The following is an 18,757-nucleotide window of genomic DNA, read 5'->3' on the forward strand; positions in this document are numbered from 1 at the left end:
AGCGATCCCAACAAAACATGGTTTCCAAAACAGACAGGAAACCATTATCCTTATGATTTATCCACTTTTTTAACAAAACCATCAAAATTATGCAGTCTAAAGAAAATGGAACTAAAACGTATATATGGCAGATTCCCAACTACCTAGAAAACAGAGAGTTTAAACATAATAAGAAACCAAAATAAGCTATATACGATTTTGGGTTAAGTATCGAGGAGGAAAATTTTCACAACAACAAAAAGAAAGCCTAGCTTGCAGTGGGAGGATTAGGTTGGGGCAGATCAATTCTCACTCTTCCTCGGCCTCGGCCTCTGCCTGCTGGACGACCCCGGTATGACCAGCGACCCGACGGCCTCTGCTTGGACCACCCTTGCGACTCTGTTCAGCTTGGGGCTCTACGTCTGCAGCTTTCATAGGCAGAATTCCGTTAAGCCTTGTAAATTGGAAGAGGTCCTCCTCTTTTCCCTGAACGTCCGTATTTTCTCCTAAAAACCGCCATTTGAGATTAGCTCAAACCAACTCCAGCAAAGACTCCGTGTTTGTCCAAATCTTTCCCTTTCAAATCCAGTAGGAAAGAGTAGTATTTGATAAGCTCTCCGTGAGAGTTGAAGAGAATCCAGTCACTTGGCCAAGTTGCCCCAAAGTCGTGGATGGCTTTATTCAATATTTCTTGGAATTCCTGAAAAAATTCCTCAGGAAAAAGCTCCTCGGTGAGGCTCCATACAGCTTGCTTGGGTAGTTTTGGGTCCAACAGAGAAGCCACAAATCTAGAAGAGATGCAGGTGTTGGATGTTTTATGTTGAATGCTAGCAATTGAGCAAGTTTAGCCATGAATGGAAAAAATGAAGTACTCAAAATTTCAACAATCTATTTGTATACTACACAACCAACAAACTAAAATCCAGCAGCTAACACTTTTCCAGGGCTCCTTCCTAAACTACTCATTTCACCTATTTTGGCTAATAGAATCCTTTACCAACAAGATGTCTACGATTGCCAAGGTTACATCAATCATTAAATGCAGTTGTCCATGAACACTTTTTCACTTGCTACAAACTCCCAAAAAACACACAAAGCACAAACACAAACACAAGATTTACCAAAAGTAATACTGCCAACGTGCAGGTAAAGTGCAAGCAGACATACTGACCCTAGCTTATTTAGCACATCTGATGATAAATGCGGCCAATGGAAACCAATGACAGTCCAACATCAAAAGAGCACGGAAAGACAAAATCCAAGGCAAGGACCTTAACAATTTTGAATATCATGCAAACATGATTTCATCAGTAACAGATACTTCCAACCACAACTCTACTATCAGAACTAAGAGGCTAGCCAAACTACTTAGAAAAAACTGTACAATTAAAAAATATACAAACAGGCATGAAAATTTACAAATGAAAAGAAATCATATTCAAAATCACATGCAATTTTCTTCTGTAACCGCCACAAACCAAGCAATGTGTCTCAGAAAAATAAATATATATAATCATACAAAAAGCTTCAAAATTACAAGCATTAAAATAAAAGATTGACCAAAATGGTCAAACCACAAGGCCTTGCAAGTCAACCTCAACTGCAACAAACATGAAAAATACCAAGCGACAAGCCTCTTGTGATCTAGCTAATAGCTTTAGTGAAGGTTTTAAGACAAATTTATGCTATATAATGCCCTTCAATGAAAATTAGGCAAATTTATGCACCCCTACTAGAAACTTCTGATAATTGATACACTAACTAGTGGCCAACTTTTGTGTGTTTCGTTACCAGCATTGATTAGATACACGCTATGACAAATAGCACAGGACCTTTTTATTTTCAACCATTTTGTCTTTCGCAATATAGCCCACAATCTCGGTCATTTAATGCAGCATCATCAATATTCAAAAAAATTGCCGAAGGCAAAGTAAATCTCCATTTTATATTTCTTATCAGCAGCTTAGAAGACGTGAAAGTTAAATTGAAAGTTGACCAACAAAATAAAAAATTCTTGAAACTACAGGAAATTATAGTATAAAGAAAATTTTCACTGAAACCATAAAAAAAGACAATTGGATCAAATATAACATGTTAACTTTCTACTAGAAAACAAAGTCCAATAAATTTGCAATTTAAAATAGCCCTACAAAATGTAAGCAATACAATCATTATGTTAGCAACGCAAATTATGAACTTACATATATATTTTTCGATCTCCAAATTGTTATTAATCCAGTTCTTACCCGCCACAAATCAACCTCATCTTGATAAAGATAATAAAAGAAAGTTGCCAAAATTGTCACTGGGTATGAATAGATAAGCAAAAAAGTTGTAATCTAATACAATTGTCACTGGGCATAATAACCAAAAATGAACACAGCAAATCGGGTAACACAGAAAAAAGAGTTGCTAGGAGAAAAAATTGAAGCTCAATATTGGTAAAGATCTCACAAAAGTAATGAAAATTATAGAGGTGTAAGCAACAGATGCACAATGAATGAATTGTGTACTTGCTTTCCACGTGCCATGTACGCACACATTCAACTTTTGATTACACCATCATTATATGGAACTTTCTATACCTTTAGATATAAAGTCTACCCATTTTAGAATCCCATTTATAACCAAACACAAGATCTATAATCCTTTGCCATACAGTATACTTTCATCTCAGCAACGATGATATTTGACTCATATGCCAGAGCCATTCAATTTACAGGTTAGCAAAAAATACATACTGGGACTAGCAAAGTGATTTCAATTTGTAATTCAAACATCAGGATGTCTAAACTACCAGTAAAATATTCACCCAGTATTAACAAATAGAAAATGAAGTAATATTTATAAGCATAGCCGATAAAGCTAAGTTTCCAATTAAATAGGTTAAACATTCGTCCACACACTGGATGGCTTATGCACATCAACCATGTGACATTTAGATGGGACCGGTGTTGAAGATTGATTTGATGAATAAAAATTACCCAAAATTATCACCTGTGCACTGCCACATATTTCCATTACAGATATGATGTATCATACATGCCATACCATGGCATTTTACATCATTTGAGAGGTCCAGTAAGTTTATCCACCAAATATCAAACCCGCTAAGAACTTGCCTCCAAACACAGCCTCACGTTCCTATTGTGGGCCAACTGGCCAAGTAACATTAATCATCATAGCTCAAACCCTTTACAATTGCCTCTTAACATAGCCTTGTTTTCCTATTGTGGGTTATTACTTATTAGTTAAATTATCCACCACAGATTAAACCCACTGGGAAAGCTTGCCTCCAAGCACAACCTCATATTCTTAATGCAGGATAATGGTCACATTAGCAAACTAAACCACCACTTGGCAGTTACAGGGGAAACAAAGAAAGACCACCTAGAATCGGTAAGATTTTTACCAAGCATGCTAGAATTTAAATGAAATCCTGCCATCCTTTACAGGATATCATATGCAATTTCAAAATGGAAAGTATAAATTAGGTTTCTTAAAAATTAAAAATTGTAATGATTAAACAAACTCTTAAAATGCACATTTACATAAGCAAACCACACAAAGAAGCCAGTAAGAGTAATAACACGGGAATGACTAAGCTTTAACATAAAAGAAAAATTACTGCTCAACTGAAATACAGAAATCTCTATATGTTATACAGCTTTAACTACCTCAAACAAACTGGCCATGCTATAACAATAGGACTGAGCCCTCAACATGGAAAAATACTTAAAATAAGTTAGTTGATCTCTAACCTACAAATAAAACAAATGATGTTTGCTTAAAATATCTTTCCTGTTCAAACCATCAAGTGGTAGATAATTTTGTACTTTTTGTCACTCAAAATTGAGTGATCAATTAAGCAGGTACAAGACAACTTGTCTAATACTTGATTGGTGCTAAAATTTCGATCTGAGTAGCAATCTGCTCATCGACTGCCTTTTCTGCCTTTGCTCTCAATTTTGCTAATTGCTTCCTCCTTTCATAAGCGACCTGAGATCTTGCCTTTCTCTTTTCTTCCAATTCCTGCAGAGGACAGGGCAAAGAAACTTATTAATGAATAAACCTTGTCAACAGCAACAGATCATACTACAAAATAACATCCCAAACAAGATGGCCAATGGAACTTTATTCAAATAAGTAACACAAATTATTACCTTGATAGTATCATAGTGATGCCAGCCTACTTCATGAGAAAGCCTTCCTAGCAGGCAGTATTTATGACCTGGCTGAAGCCTCAGAACTCTGAACAGAAAATGAAACAAAATTAAAAATCACAAGAACACTGGAAAGAAATTGTAGCAAGAAACATTTTAGATCACTCTGGTAAAACATAATCCCCTATCTCAAATGATCCTGTGCAATAATAGACAACATTGCACATACTTCAGGGCATCTGGAATGACCATTTTCTTTGTCTTGTCATATGGATGAGGAACTCCTTCATACGCCTTTAGCCTGGCAAGGGCTAATTCACCCCGCTTAGTTTTGTGTGGAATCATCCTGAATGACATTTCAAAGTTATTAATGAAACAAAATCTCCATAACAATCAGGACAATCCACCACTGTAACTGATAAAGATCAAATCGTTTACCCTCTAATTGTCCTCCAAAGAATTCTGGAAGGTGCCCTGAAATGGATGGGGCCATGGGATGGCTTGGTATTCATTCGCTTTCTTAAGAAGCGCAGATACTTCATTTTCTGGCGTACAAGTCCACCAGACAAACAGATCTCTTCACAGCGCACAACCACCTGCAATGCATATAAACATGATAAATGATTATTAGATTTGTCCTGTACACAACTAAGATTTGCGAGTGAACTAAACTGACCACAATACGCGAGAATTGACAAGATAATTGAGACAGCCATGACAAAGGCAAACAAATTCATGTTAGAGCATTTACATTCAGCTTATATACCTAGCTAATGAATTAAAAAACACAGAAAAGACCATTCAGATAGTAATATTCTGAAAAATAAATTCAATCCACAAAGGATTGGATCCGGACCTTGAACCTGGGCCAGAACAGACTGGGACCTGGGTCCTGTAGGCTGCAGACCATTAACTTAGTAAAATTATAACTGACATAATTAAATAGATCCCACTGGTTGTGGTCACAATGATTCTAAATTAAAGGTTTGAACGTGCGATATTTAAAATTGGATTCCTATGATTGATGGTTATGTAAATTTGTTTCTGGTACTGTATTTTTATATTAACAAATAAATTTGTTCTGTTGCATCATTTTTTAGCCATCAGCTACAGTTTTTCAATTCTGTTGCATCTTTTTTCCTGCCAGCTACAATTTTATAAGTTTTATTTTGAACAAATGACTTTTCTAAAATTATTTTTTGATAAACTTGCAGCATAAATTAAAAAAAAAAGAACAATATAATAGCTCCTTCAACTCTAATCTACATTTGAATGTTTTATTTTTATTAGCCCCAACAAGGGAGTCCTACAGACTTAACCAAAAAAACTCACTATTTTTAATGGACTTACAGCATAAATTAAAAAAATGAAAAGTAGAATATAATAATTTCTTCAGCTCCATTGTACATTTGTATGTTTTAGTTTTATTAGCCCCAACAAGGGAGTCCTACATTTGTATTTTTTAGTTTTATTAGCCCCAACAAGGAAGTCCTAAGAAACCAAAAAAACCCATGTTGTATAAAGCAGAGGAATTAAATTTACCCTCACGGAATAAAAGCCCTTCATATAGGAGTTTTCCTAGTTGGTAAAATTCAAAAGAGTAGGACACATACGGAACAATATCTAATCAACAAGGAAAAAGCAGATTTTATTTCCATCTTTTCTGGTTAAAAAAGATAACATTTATAAAGTATGAACTCTTAAGTTATTAGATATTCTTGATCTAGTAAGCATCAAAAAACTCCTCTTTCAAGGAGATGGTAAAACAAATTTGTGGTAGACCATTGTAAAGGAAATGAGAAGCAAATCATCTACCCAAAAGGACATATGAATAATTTATAAAGGAAAGATGTGACAGCTAGAGATTATTTGATTGAGAAAATGATACACAATGTGGACAATGTAAAAGATCCAAACTGTGGCCATATAGAATACCATGAATTTTTTCAAGCAATTTCATGCTTGTTCCAGAGACATCAGGCATCGCAGATTTCAATGTTTCATGGAGTTCTTGGTATGGTCACTTATGATGATATGGCTATCAGGAAAAATGGTCCTTCTCAACATCATAGTGAAAGAATCTGGACAGCTCAGCTTTGTAAATGCAATCCAGGTTCATGTGTACAATGCTCTGGATGTAGGCATATGTACTGCAACCATACAAACACCTGAATTTTCTAATTTGAATTCTGAATCTTGAAGTTCAGTGTTGATTGTTAGTTAGCTTTGAGTTTTTATAAATTATTAGACAAATAATGTGCATTTTCTTGATGTGCCTATGTGCTAGATTTATTAAATTTATTTTTATTTTTGGTATAATCATTTGGTAATATATTTTACAATTTATTCCATCCTGCATTCATGAACCCAGACTCAAAAGAGACTGCACCAAATAACATTTCGACTCAGTAATGGAAAGTTGAACCATAAGACGAAGACGTGAGAACAATAGAAAGGGAATAAAGATGAAGAGAACAAAGTCTGCCAAAAATATTCAATTTATAATTTCAGGGATAAAAATCATTGTATATAGAAATTCAGGTCTTCTGTAAGGTTACACTGTAGTTTGGTGGTAGCTCACTTGACAATTTTAACTAACATTCAGAACAGGTTATGATATTGTACCAGTTTTCAAATGGCTTTTAAAATTGTATTTGTTTTGAAAAAAGCCAAGGTTGCACAGGTACGGGGGTAATTGGAGACTTTGGAGACTGGTGCTGGTACTGGTACAGCTATTTTTTCAAAATAGAAGACGTGGCTACTTGGAGACACCAATTTCTTTTAAATATAATTTAATAATTTATAGAAATTCTGAAAATATAATGACATTGAACATTAAATATAATATAATAATTTAGTAATGGCTGTTGCAATGTTTTATGAAATCCTTGTGACCTGCATTTGTTTTGAGCATTGTTTTTTTTTCGTTTGTACTACATTTTGATTTTTGAATGGACTTCTGATTTTGTATAAAGCTGAAAGAATTGATATCTAATGATGAATTCCTGAATTGATTAATCTCTCCCTTCATTCATCCTCCCTTCTTTGATTGAAGGATTGAATTGCCCTTTAAAACCTTTTCTTGAAGTAGTCACCACCCTTCAAATAATTTCCTTTTTATATCTCATGTTTGAGGGAGTAACAACTCTTCATTTCATGCATTTTGGCCATTCATTAAACTTAATTAAATTTTAAATATACTATTTTTTATACTTTTGATTTATTATTATTGTTTATTATTATATCTCATTTCAAAAAGAAAACATTACATAGAATCATCGAATTAATTCCATTTTAACCCATGTTTACAAATTTTAAGTCAGCCTAGTAGAATTTCTGAAAGGTTATTATATAACAATGATTAAGAATAAAAGGTTTATATAAGTTGTGGATTCAAATTAAGTACACTGGGTTCTAGTACAAAATTAGAAAATATTCTTTTGGGAGATTGGCTGAGGCTTTCTGCTAAAATCATCTTAAAAATTTGGCACAGTTTCAGAGTGGAAAGTTTATTCAGCAGAAAGAAAGAAATTTGGTTATGTTTTTCTGAAATTCTATTATTTTTCACTTCTCTTTGTATTCTTCTGCAGATCTAGGTGCAAGCAAATAAAATTGAACCGGAGTTTGCTCATTTGAAGATGCTGTTAGATCACTGGGGCAATGCTGTCCAAGTCTTGCCATGCTCTCCTTCTCACAAGTGTCAATTCCCTCCCCGTGAGCATTAGCATAGAACAATTCTTGGCCTTCTCACTACTCTTATAGTTTTCCTCCATTGCAGCAAAGATCTCAGGGATAGTCCCAGCACTCTCCTCAGCCCTACATTACTTTACAACCTGTGACTGTGGTATGCGGGTAGATAAAATTAAAAAAAAATTAAATTGGCTTTTGGTCATTCCTCATAAATGATAATCACCCCCCCTTCAGATGATTCTCATCAGAAGCAAACTAATACGGATGATACCAGAGAGGGCTGGTTCAAGTCCCCCCACCCTAACCACCAAGACTTGCCAGATACCGTAATCCTGAAGATCAGGATCTGCAACCTAATAATTTTACTACTCTTGTTCTTTTTAACTCATCTACAAATAATCTGTATAAATTGCTTTTGCCTCACCTAAAATTCATCTTTTTTAATTAGATGTTTTATAAAATAATATAATAAAAATTCATTTAAAAACAATTAAGAAATTGGTTCTATGTTGACCCAAGTTAACAAATATTATGTATGTGATTAAAACATGACCAGCCCATAGCTCTCACTGCCATTCATTAGGGTTACGGTAACTATTACGTAGTTCAGTGGTCAATTCTTACAGAACATTGCCAATCATTAATTACACTTTACATGTAGTATAATTGCATAGCAATTACGGGTTTGTTTTGATCTTAACCCGTATTTACAAATCTTTAAAATATGGTCAAAACAGAGCCCTCGCTGTTAAAGTCCCGCGAAAACTCCACTAGATTACACAACTGGATAAAAGTCACTGAAAAAGCGTGAAGGTGCAACACTAACAAGCAACTACAATGCCTACACCCCAGAACCTAACAAAATTTATTTAGAATAACACGCACAGGAGTACGTAGGGTTTTTAGTGCACAAGAACAATGGTTTTACATGGATGAATCGGAAATATTTAAATATAATGAATGGCATACATACAATTCGTTGGCCATTGAGGAGCTCCTTCGCCAGAATGGAGGCAAGGCGTCCGAGCATGTGGTGTCGTGCATCCACCACTACTGCTTTGGCGCACACTCCTGATCCGCTCACCATTCTTTTTCAATCTGATCTCCTCTTCTGATCTTCTTCACAGCCTAAAATCCCTCTTCTTCCCTTCCTCTTCTACTCTACCGGCTGTGCAACTGCGTTCAACAAAGGTTTACAAAGTTACTAAAACCCTAGTTATAACCCAGGGGTAGAGATTAAACTAGGGTTTCTTAACTAACCCTTGGCTGGGGTTTGGGGAATAGATAATTAGGTTAACGAGGAGGAAAGGAGAATTTAATGCGCTGCTCCAACTAGGATTTTAAATTCATTTAATTTAATTAAAATAAAGCGAAAATAGATATGAAGATATTAAGATATTAAGATATAAGAAAATATAGAATTGTCTTAAAATAGGTATAAAATGGATTGTCAATTCCACTCTCAAGAGGGAGTTTATAAGTTTCAATATGTCATGGAAGATGTTATATCACATATTATTTTTATTTTTTTAAAGTTTTTTTGGTTAATTTGTTTCAATTGTAGTAATTAATATATAAGTGATATGTTCTTGCATGTAAGTTGGCAAATTAACTTGAATTCATTTTTACATATTCTAATAGCTTGAATTCAATGTGTAGAATATTTATTTATTGTCCTAGTTCAAATTTATAATGTGGATTTGACCTCTAATTTTCAAATTCAAATTTAAGTATGGACTTAAGTCAATTTCTTTCATACTAATTGTTACTTGCTAACTTGAGCATGATATGTGTGAATGTCAGCACCCGTTTCATTTTCTTACAATTTCTCTCTCCCTTTTCATTTGTGAGTTGTTAGATTAGGGTTAGTTTGTAGGTTATCTAATGTTGAGTTGGATCGACACTTTGCATCTAGGTTAGAAAGGAAGTCAACTTTATCAAAAGGTAAGATCTCAATCACAAGGGTCACACACCTTGGGATCAGTCATATGTTTCGCTAAAATGTTGGACCACTTTAAGCAAGGTGCAATTTTATGTGACAATAGTTTTTCATAATATAATCTATTATTCTCTTATGTAATCATCATATTATCACCTAAAGAGAGCATTAAATCATTATAGTATCTAATCATCATATTATCATTGCATGTTTGTTTGGTGTTTCTTTGATCCTTGATAAAACTCTTAAATTAGCTCAAGGGTTTTTGCTAAGGAGAATAACCTTGCACAATAAACTCCAACAATGTTTATAGATGTCATAAAGTCTTCAATTGCAGGCTCGAATATTTAAGGCGAAAGTGTCATTTTTATCACATCAATATATGAGTCAAATTTTGAAGTTTGATAATGATTAACACCACTCAATTGGCCACTGTGTCATTAAAGCATGTCTAATAATGACATTCAAATAATCTCTTAACCTGTTTTCCCTTGTTCACGTGTTTGTTTTAATTCCCTTTCTTTTTCTTTCCTTTGGTTATTTTTTGTGTCCCTTAAAACTTCATATTTTACCATCTCTAACAAAAACATTATTCCTCCATAAGCAACAATTGTGTATGTTGGAATTAAGGTGTCTCAACCTTTGCAAATCCTAACATTGGTTGTTGCATTTATTTGATTTATTTATTTATTATTTAATTTAATTATTTGTCTACTAATGTCAAGTCACCTAGTCAAACCCATCGGTTTGGTGGCATCCTACTTGGTGGTAACTGTATGGCACATATGCTACACATGAAAGTAGGTGTCCCACTTGGAGTATCATGGATTAATGATTTGTAGGTGCCAAGTGACAAGTTATGATAGATTTATGACAACTTTTATGACATACATATGACAGCCTGTGATAGATTCTATGACAACACATAGCAATTGGTTATTCCTAGAGGTAGGTGCATGTACATGCAAGGTTGTTGCATGCATGAAGGGCATTGCAAATCTCTTTGCATGTAAGGTAGATATTCTTATGATGGTTTATGATAGTGCTTCACATGCGGATAGGTTGCATGCATGCAAATGTTATGCATATCTAAGGATGTCTTATAGTCTTTATCGAATGATGCATGGACTTAGGCATCCATCTAGGGCTCATTCTACTAGGCATTGTAAAAACATAAAAGAGTTGTTTTTGTTATAGTTATTCATGTTGTATTATCAAGGTATTGTGTAGGTTAGGGTTATGCTTTTAAAATCAATTTAGGAAGTAGGATGATGTGAGGACTCTTGTTGAAGAAGCTAATGTACTTGGGTTGTATTGCACTCATTCATTTAATAATACAAAGTATTATGCTTTTGGAATTTGGGTTTTTTCTCCCTAAAGGGTTTTCTCCACATATATTGTGTGTTCATTGTGGTAAGCTTTATGCACATGTGAAATATCTCTATATGAACATGTTTATTATTTTGTAAAGGTGAAATATTTAAAAGAAATTTTGCACTATCTTCCCCACTATATCAATGTTAGGAAGCATGATTCGCACCTTTATCCACTTTCAATTGGTATTAGAGCCTGGGTAGTTTTGGTTCTATTATTGAGTAGCGGGTTTTTATTACTAATCTTAATTTGAGTAGGAGATTTTGCAAAGTATTTTCAAAATCTTGCAAGAAGAAGATGGTAAGCACATCTAAAAAAATCAAGATGGAGAAGTTTAATGGTGGCAAATTCAAACTATGGAAGTTAAAAATGGAGGATATGCTTATAGATTGAGATCTATAGTTTGTAGTATTTGAAACAAAACTAGTCACCATGGTCTTGGATGTTTGGGATGTAATTAATTGAAAAGCTAAGGGACTTATAAGGATTTGTTTTGAAAACTTAATTTTGGTTAATTGTCCATGAAGAAAAGGGTGCCAAAGATCTTTGGAAGAATCTTGGAGTTGTTTATCAGGTTAAATCCCTAGTATAAAAATTACTCCTAATAAATAAAACATATTCTCTAAAGATGGAAGTGGATGATCCATTGTTGATCATCTCAACACATTTAGCATGATAGTTGCTTAGTTGGGCTCTATTGGTGACAAGATAGAGGAGGAGGATCATTACATGCTTCTATTATGTTCTTTACAAGACTCATGAGACCACCTTGTTATGAATATCAAGAGTACCACCACCAAGTTTGAGATGGATGACGTGGTTGTATTGTTACTTTTTGAAGAGATGTGAAGAAAAAATCTAAGTTAGCTAAGGAGGTTCTTATGGTTTGTGGAGGATCAAAAGAGAAATGAAAGAAGGACGAGAAAGATGAAAGAAGGAGATCCAAGTCCCATAGGAGATCTAAGTCTCCTAGAAATTCCAAAAAAAAGTGTCAAAATTGCGGGAAAACTAGTCACTATTGTAAAGAATGTAATGAGGAGAAAAAGAAGAATAAAAGGAACCTCTTTGATTCAAATTTAGACAAATCCACTCAGGATGATAGTGAATCCTTTATTGCAACCTTCACAATGCATGCATCAAAAGATGTGTGGCTAATAGATTAGAGAAATGTGAGGTCAAGAAGTATAAAGAATATGATGGTGGGAAGGTGTATCTCGGTGACAACTCTCATCTAAAGATTGTTGGTTGTGGAAGAGTCAAAATTAGATTCCTGGTGGCAAAGTAAAGGGGATTGATGGTGTTTTTCATATCCCAGGTTTGGCATGAAGCCTAATTTTGTAAGTAAATTGAATGATATGGGTTTGTAGGTTGTTTTCTTGCAAGGTGGATAAGATAACCAAAGGGGCTATGGTGCCAGCCAAGGGTGGTTGGATTGACACCTTGTGTAAGTTGGATGCATGCACTATATAGTCTAATAGTTATGTTGTGGAGCCAAAGAAGAGAGCTTTGGATTATTTATCCTCATTGTCAAATAAAGTTATGAAGATGTTTGTTGCTTCTACATTTATTGGTCATGTTATCTGGTACCTAAGGGTGCCAATGCTTTGGAGATGAAACTTCCAATGGAGAAGACAATGTCATGACACCAAATACTTGGTCACATTGTTGAGAAGGGTCTCCAAAACTCTAAAAAATAAATACCTCTAAGGGGATTGATGATTGTAACCTTGAGTTTGATTTTTATTTGCGAACACTACATTTATGACAAGTAAAATCATGTTTAATTTTATTCTATTTCTCACAAATCTTTTGGGTTGTTGGACTTGGTTCATTCTAATATTTTTTGTCATATTAATGTTCCTTTGATTTCTAAATTTGCATATTTGGATAACAATAGTAGAAGGACAATTGTTTATTTTCATAGAAGTAAATTTTAATTCTTTAGCCAGTTTAATGAGTTTAAGTCTCTTGTTGAGAATTAGACTAGTAGAAAGATTAAGTGTTTGAGGATTGACAATGGTAATGATTTTTGTTCAACAAATTTTGATAGGTTTCACAAGGACCATGGGATTGAAAGGCATGTGAAAACTCCATACACTCCTCAACAAAATGGAGCTATAGAGAGTATGAATAAGACACTGGGGGAGAGGGATAGAAGAGTATGCTTAGTGGTGCTAGCCTCAAAAAAAAGTTTTGGGCCAAAGTTGTAGCCACTGCCTACTATTTGGTAAACATATATCCTACATCAATACTTGTTGATAAGACACCTATGGAGGTGTGGTCAAGAAAAAATCCTTCAATGGGACATCTCAAAGTATTTGGCTACGAGGCATATGCTAATGTGTTGAATGAGAAGATCTAAGTTGGAGAATAAGACAATGAAGTGCATCTTTATTGGGACAGGCTTTGGGATATTAGTGATAGAGAAGGTTCTATAGAGTAGAAGTATTATTTTAAAGAGATAAAACCTTCCACTGTTGAGATGGAACTACAGAAAGAGGAGAAACAAAACAATGAGGTAGTTTATATTCATTTTACGCCTAAGAAAGAAGAACTATAAACTGAAAGGAAATTTGCAACCGTGCAAATGGCAATTTCCACTTAACCCAATTGAGAAATCAAAGCAAATATGCACTTAGAATCCATATGCAAAGAATGGAGAACATAACCATCAAAGATGACACACAATATACCCTATTAAAACCCTCACGAGGGAAAAGACCAGCCTCCAAAAGCATTCGTCCACCATGTATTGATCAACAATGCAACATTACAATGCACCGTGAAAGCCTTTGAAACCCCAACCATCAAAAAGCACTCCATGTGAACAACTATGTAATAAAACATCCCATTCCATGCTTCCAACCTTCACAAATGCTAACCTGGCTAACCCAAACAACTACCCTTGTGGTTGCTTTTATAGAGACAAACTCCCACAAAATCACTAAGTGGTATTACATCAAAACCATATGTTAAAATCATGGGCTACCTACCCATTGACCCCACATCTAATATTACGTAATCTATTAATTTACTTTCCCCGATATTAAATAGATACAATACAATATATCCCAATGCAACAATACAACTCATCAAGTGGCTTTGAGAATATTCCCAAGGAATCTCTACATGTTACACGTCCATGTGCAACTCACATAATAAATAAAATATTACAATTATAAACATTATTATGCAAGATGTAGAACACCTATTTTTCCAACATAAACTCCTAATGAACCTAATGATGAGGAGAGCTTTAGTGGCTTTTAAAGTCTAGAAGAAGAAGAAGAACTTAGCCTTTGAGGAGGTCTACGAGGATCAAGTGATAACCAGATAGGTTTGGTTATTCAATGTAAGATTCTAGTTGTATTTTTACTTTGATTGATAGCATTGATGAGCCTAGGATTATTAGAGAGGTTGTGCATGAGTGATGCAAATTCCAAGATGAAAGCTATGGATGAAGTGATGACTTATTTGAATAAGAACAATGCATGGGATATGGTACTTTTTTCTAAATGGCATAAGCCCATCGAGAAGCATAAAGCATAGTTGGTCACGAAGGGGTATTCCTAGGTTAAGGGAATGGATTATGGTGAGATTTTCTCTCCTATTGCAAAGTTGACATCCATTCAATTCTTTTTATCACTTTTCATAGTTGATGATTGAGAAAATGAACAAATGGATGTGAAGATTACATTCCTTGATGATGTTTTGGAAGAAGAAATATAAATGTCATAGCTAGAGCATTTCATAGCAAAAGGTAAAGAAAATCTAGTTTGCAAGTTGAAAAAACCTTTACATGGTCTGAAATAGTTTCCTAGGATGTGCTACCAAAATTTTGATACATGTGTTCAATTTGGGATTTTAGAGGTCTAAATTTCATCAATGTGTTTATTTCAAAATTGGTAATGATTGCATTCTCATTATTGCATTATATGTGGATGATATGTTACTCTTTGGGAATGGACCTTTGATGTCTAACTTGAAGTCTCAGTTGTTAGCACAATTCAAAGTGAAAGATCTAGGTGTAGACAAGTACATTGTGGGAATAGATATAAAAAGAGATAGAGGTAAGATAAATCTTTGGTTAATCTAAAGTAAGTATGTGAATTTAGTGTTGGAAAGATTGAATGTGACAACTTGTATATCCATGATAGTTCTTGTTGCACTAGGAACAAATTCATACGTAGAGGATTATCCAAAATCTCCTATTGAGGTTGATGACATGGCCAATGTACCATGTGCGAGTGATATTGGTAGCCTTATGTATGCTATGATTTGTACTAAAAACATTTACCAAGCAGTGGGAGTCTTAAGTTGATATACGGCTAATCCTAGACTAATGCATTGGAATGCAACTAAGAGAGTGTTTAGACACCTGAGAGGTTCTTTCAAGCATTCCTCGTGTTATCATAGTTATCCTACTAAACCTCAACATTTTGTGAGTATCCATGGATATGTGGATCCAAATTGGGCAAGTAACATTGATAGTAGGAGATCCACAATTGGTTATGTTTTTATAATGTTTGATGGTGCTATTTGTTGGATGAGTAAGGGGCAAGATCTAGTCAATTTGTCTATAGAAGAAGAGTACATGGTAGTGAATCATGCTTGTAAGGATGCCATTTGGCTTTGATGGTTGTGTTCTAATATTGGGTTTGAAGCAGGGATGATTACTATTTATTGTGATAGTCAGAGTGTCGTTTGCTTAGCAAATAATCTAACTTTAAATGCTTGAACAAAGCACATAGTGTTGGCTAGTCGGTCAGAACCTCCTTGGGATTTGTGACATGGCTTCCTCCCGCCTCCCTTGGATCCTTGTCTCTAGTTGCTCTCTCATTCACTAACAACTCAAGCTTTTGATGTAATGGCAACGGTGATTCCAACAATTGGTATCAGAGACAAGGATCCACGGGAGGCGGGAGAAATCCATGTCATGAATCCCAAGGAGGTGTTGACCGACTAGCCAACAATCCCCCCTCAACATCGACTGGGGTTCCGTGAACTTCTTTTAAGGAGACCACAGGGTGACCTCCTGGGATTCGAACCCGTAACCCAGCAATTTGATACCAATTGTTGGAATCACCGTTGTCATTACGCCAAAAGCTCGAGTTGTCATTGAACAGGAGAGCGACTGAAGACAAGGATCCACGGGAGGTGGGAGGAAGCCATGTCACGAATCCCAAGGAGGTGATGACCGACTAGCCAACACATAGATGTTTATTTTCATTTTGTTTGGCATTTGGTAGAGTATGTTAAGGTAGAATTAGATAAAGTTGACACTAGACAAATGTTGCAGATGCATTGAAAAAACCTATGAGCATAGAAAAGTTGAAATGGTGGTCTATTTCTATGGGCCCCTAGGACCACTATAGTTGATTGATGGGCTATTTGAAAGGTCTTCAACTAGTGGGAGAATTTTGGGATTAAAGTGTCTCAACCTTTGGAAATAATAACATTGTTTATTGCATTTATTTGAATTATTTATTTATTATTTAATCTAATTATTTGCCTACTAATGTCAAGTCATGTAATGAGACCCATCAATTTGGTGGCATCCTACTTGGCAGTGACTATATGATACATATGTTGCACATGTGGAGGTAGGTGTCCTACTTTGAGGATCATGAATTAATGATATGTAGGTGCCAAGTGTCAAGTTATGACAAATTTATGACAATATCTATGATATATTTTTTTAACACGTTTACATATGACACCCTATGATAGATTCTATGACAGTTTTGATAACATTTTTGACAATTGGCTATTCATAGAGGTAGGTGCCCATACATTACATGTAAGTTAGGCATCCAAGGTGGATATTCTTATGGTGATTTATGATAGTGCTTCGCATGCATACAAGTTGCATGCATGCTAGTGTTGTGCATGTTTGGTTATGTTGAGTGACACATGGACTTAGCCATCCATCTTGGGCTCATTATATTATGCATTATAAAAACATAAAAGAGTTGTAATTATTCATGTTGTATTATCAAGTTATTATGTAGGTTAAGGTTATGTTGTCGAAAGCAATCCAAGTCGTGGGTTGATGTGAGGGCTTTTGTTGAAGAAGCTATTGTACCTGGGTTAAATTGCACTCATTCATTTAGTAATGCAATGTATTGTGCTTTTGGAGTCTGAGTTTTTTTCTCAAAAAGGTTTTCCCCATGTATATAATGTGTTCATTATGGTAATCTCTATGCATGTTAAATATATCTATCTGAATGTGTGTGTTTTTTAAAAATCCCCATGTGTTTTTTAAAAATCCCCATGTGTTTTTTATTATGTAACATTAAAGATTTATAAGAAAATTTGTACTATCTTTTCCATCAGATTAGTGTTAGGAAGCATTTCTACATCTTTTCTTTTCTTCATTGTAACTATCATGGTGGTGTTCTCATTGATTAAGGTAGTTGCATGATTGTCACGCAATAGTTTATAAAATTAACATATTGCTTGAGATTTTGCAACCATCTATCTATTGAAACTAAATTTTCTTTCCCAAGCATGCTAAAACTTGAGTTGGACCAACAAAACAACAAGTTTCCTCTTCATATCATTATTATTGTGCATCCTATTTTCATATCATATCCTATTGTAGTTCTAGTCTATTTTTGCCCCTTGGTCCAAAAATAGTCACACAAATTTATCATGTTACTACTTATGTGATTTTCAGAAGTCTTAGGTATAGTCTTTATTTTTTTTAAGTTGCAAAGGTCCCTACAAGTGCTAGGTTTTAGGGGTTTTATGTTCATGATTAAAATCTCTAAGAGATATCTTTTACCTTATGCAAACATCTTGAGCATGTTAAGAATTTTTCAAATGTATTAAACTCTTCAAAAAGGCTCATTATTGTACTGAGTCTATGTGCACTTAGAAAAAGGGAAAATTTGCAAAATGAAAGGTATTCATTTGGACTAAGTCAATTATTGTTAATGTTTCATCTTGTCCATCACTTCCAACAATTAGGAACATTGACTCGTGTGGGTTATATAGTCTTATTTGACCCCTCCCATAAGTACTTCATAATTTCATTCAATTTCTATTTCACTTTCTTGGTTCGACATATACACAACACAATGTAAATTGGGATTGCATCCAAGATAACTTTAATCTTTAAGATCCTTCTTGGCAATGTGAGTCATCTATCTTTCCAAGCTTGAGCTTTATTTTGGAAAAAAATAACTATGTTTTTCCAAAGATTTGTTCTCATTGCTCCTAAAAACGTAGGACTTCAAGATACTTACTTAGTATCGTCCTTGTGAGATTATGCTTGAAGAAACCAAGATCAAAGAGACCACAAGATAGCACAATGACAAGAGAGATAAAATATGACAAGAATAAATTGTATTCATATCAAGATACAAAAGAGATCAACTGGATCATCATCATTACATACAATGAATGATAAGCCTGCTTATAAAGGCAAGGCTAAGAGACAAGAGAGCACACAATGATGACATGTGGCTCAATGAGATGTAAGGGTAGGTAGGAGAAATAGTAAAATATTCCACATGAGGTGGATCACCCGCCGATGGTGAAATGTAATAACAAGATCACACCATAAAAGGTAGAAACCCTCCTACATACACACTCCCAATGTAGCACG

The 18,757-nt window shown here is 34.6% G+C and overlaps 1 protein-coding gene across 1 annotated transcript; it reads right to left on the reverse strand.

The window, feature by feature from the left end:
• Positions 1-3,556: 3,556 nt before the first annotated feature.
• Positions 3,557-9,147, reverse strand: LOC131052259 (large ribosomal subunit protein uL13). The gene is made up of 5 exons (XM_057986886.2): positions 8,806-9,147; positions 4,581-4,738; positions 4,372-4,488; positions 4,143-4,230; positions 3,557-4,011 (listed from the first exon to the last, which is right to left on the reverse strand). Exons 1-5 carry the CDS (start codon positions 8,917-8,919, stop codon positions 3,868-3,870), a joined length of 621 nt encoding a protein of 206 aa, XP_057842869.1. The 5' UTR covers positions 8,920-9,147; the 3' UTR covers positions 3,557-3,867.
• Between the last annotated feature and the right edge of the window lie 9,610 nt (positions 9,148-18,757).

The sequence above is a fragment of the Cryptomeria japonica genome, chromosome 1, assembly GCF_030272615.1.
Source record: "Cryptomeria japonica chromosome 1, Sugi_1.0, whole genome shotgun sequence".
Taxonomy (NCBI): Eukaryota; Viridiplantae; Streptophyta; class Pinopsida; order Cupressales; family Cupressaceae; genus Cryptomeria; species Cryptomeria japonica.

Bases quoted from the DNA above. Each gene is read 5' to 3' on its own strand.
- LOC131052259 (XM_057986886.2), bottom strand. From the start codon at position 8,919: ATGGTGAGCGGATCAGGAGTGTGCGCCAAAGCAGTAGTGGTGGATGCA. The intron at 4,739-8,805 runs GTATGTATGCCA...TATGCATTGCAG, and splicing joins TCCTCAATGGCCAACGAATT to GTGGTTGTGCGCTGTGAAGA. The intron at 4,489-4,580 runs GTAAACGATTTG...AATGTCATTCAG, and splicing joins CTTTGGAGGACAATTAGAGG to GATGATTCCACACAAAACTA.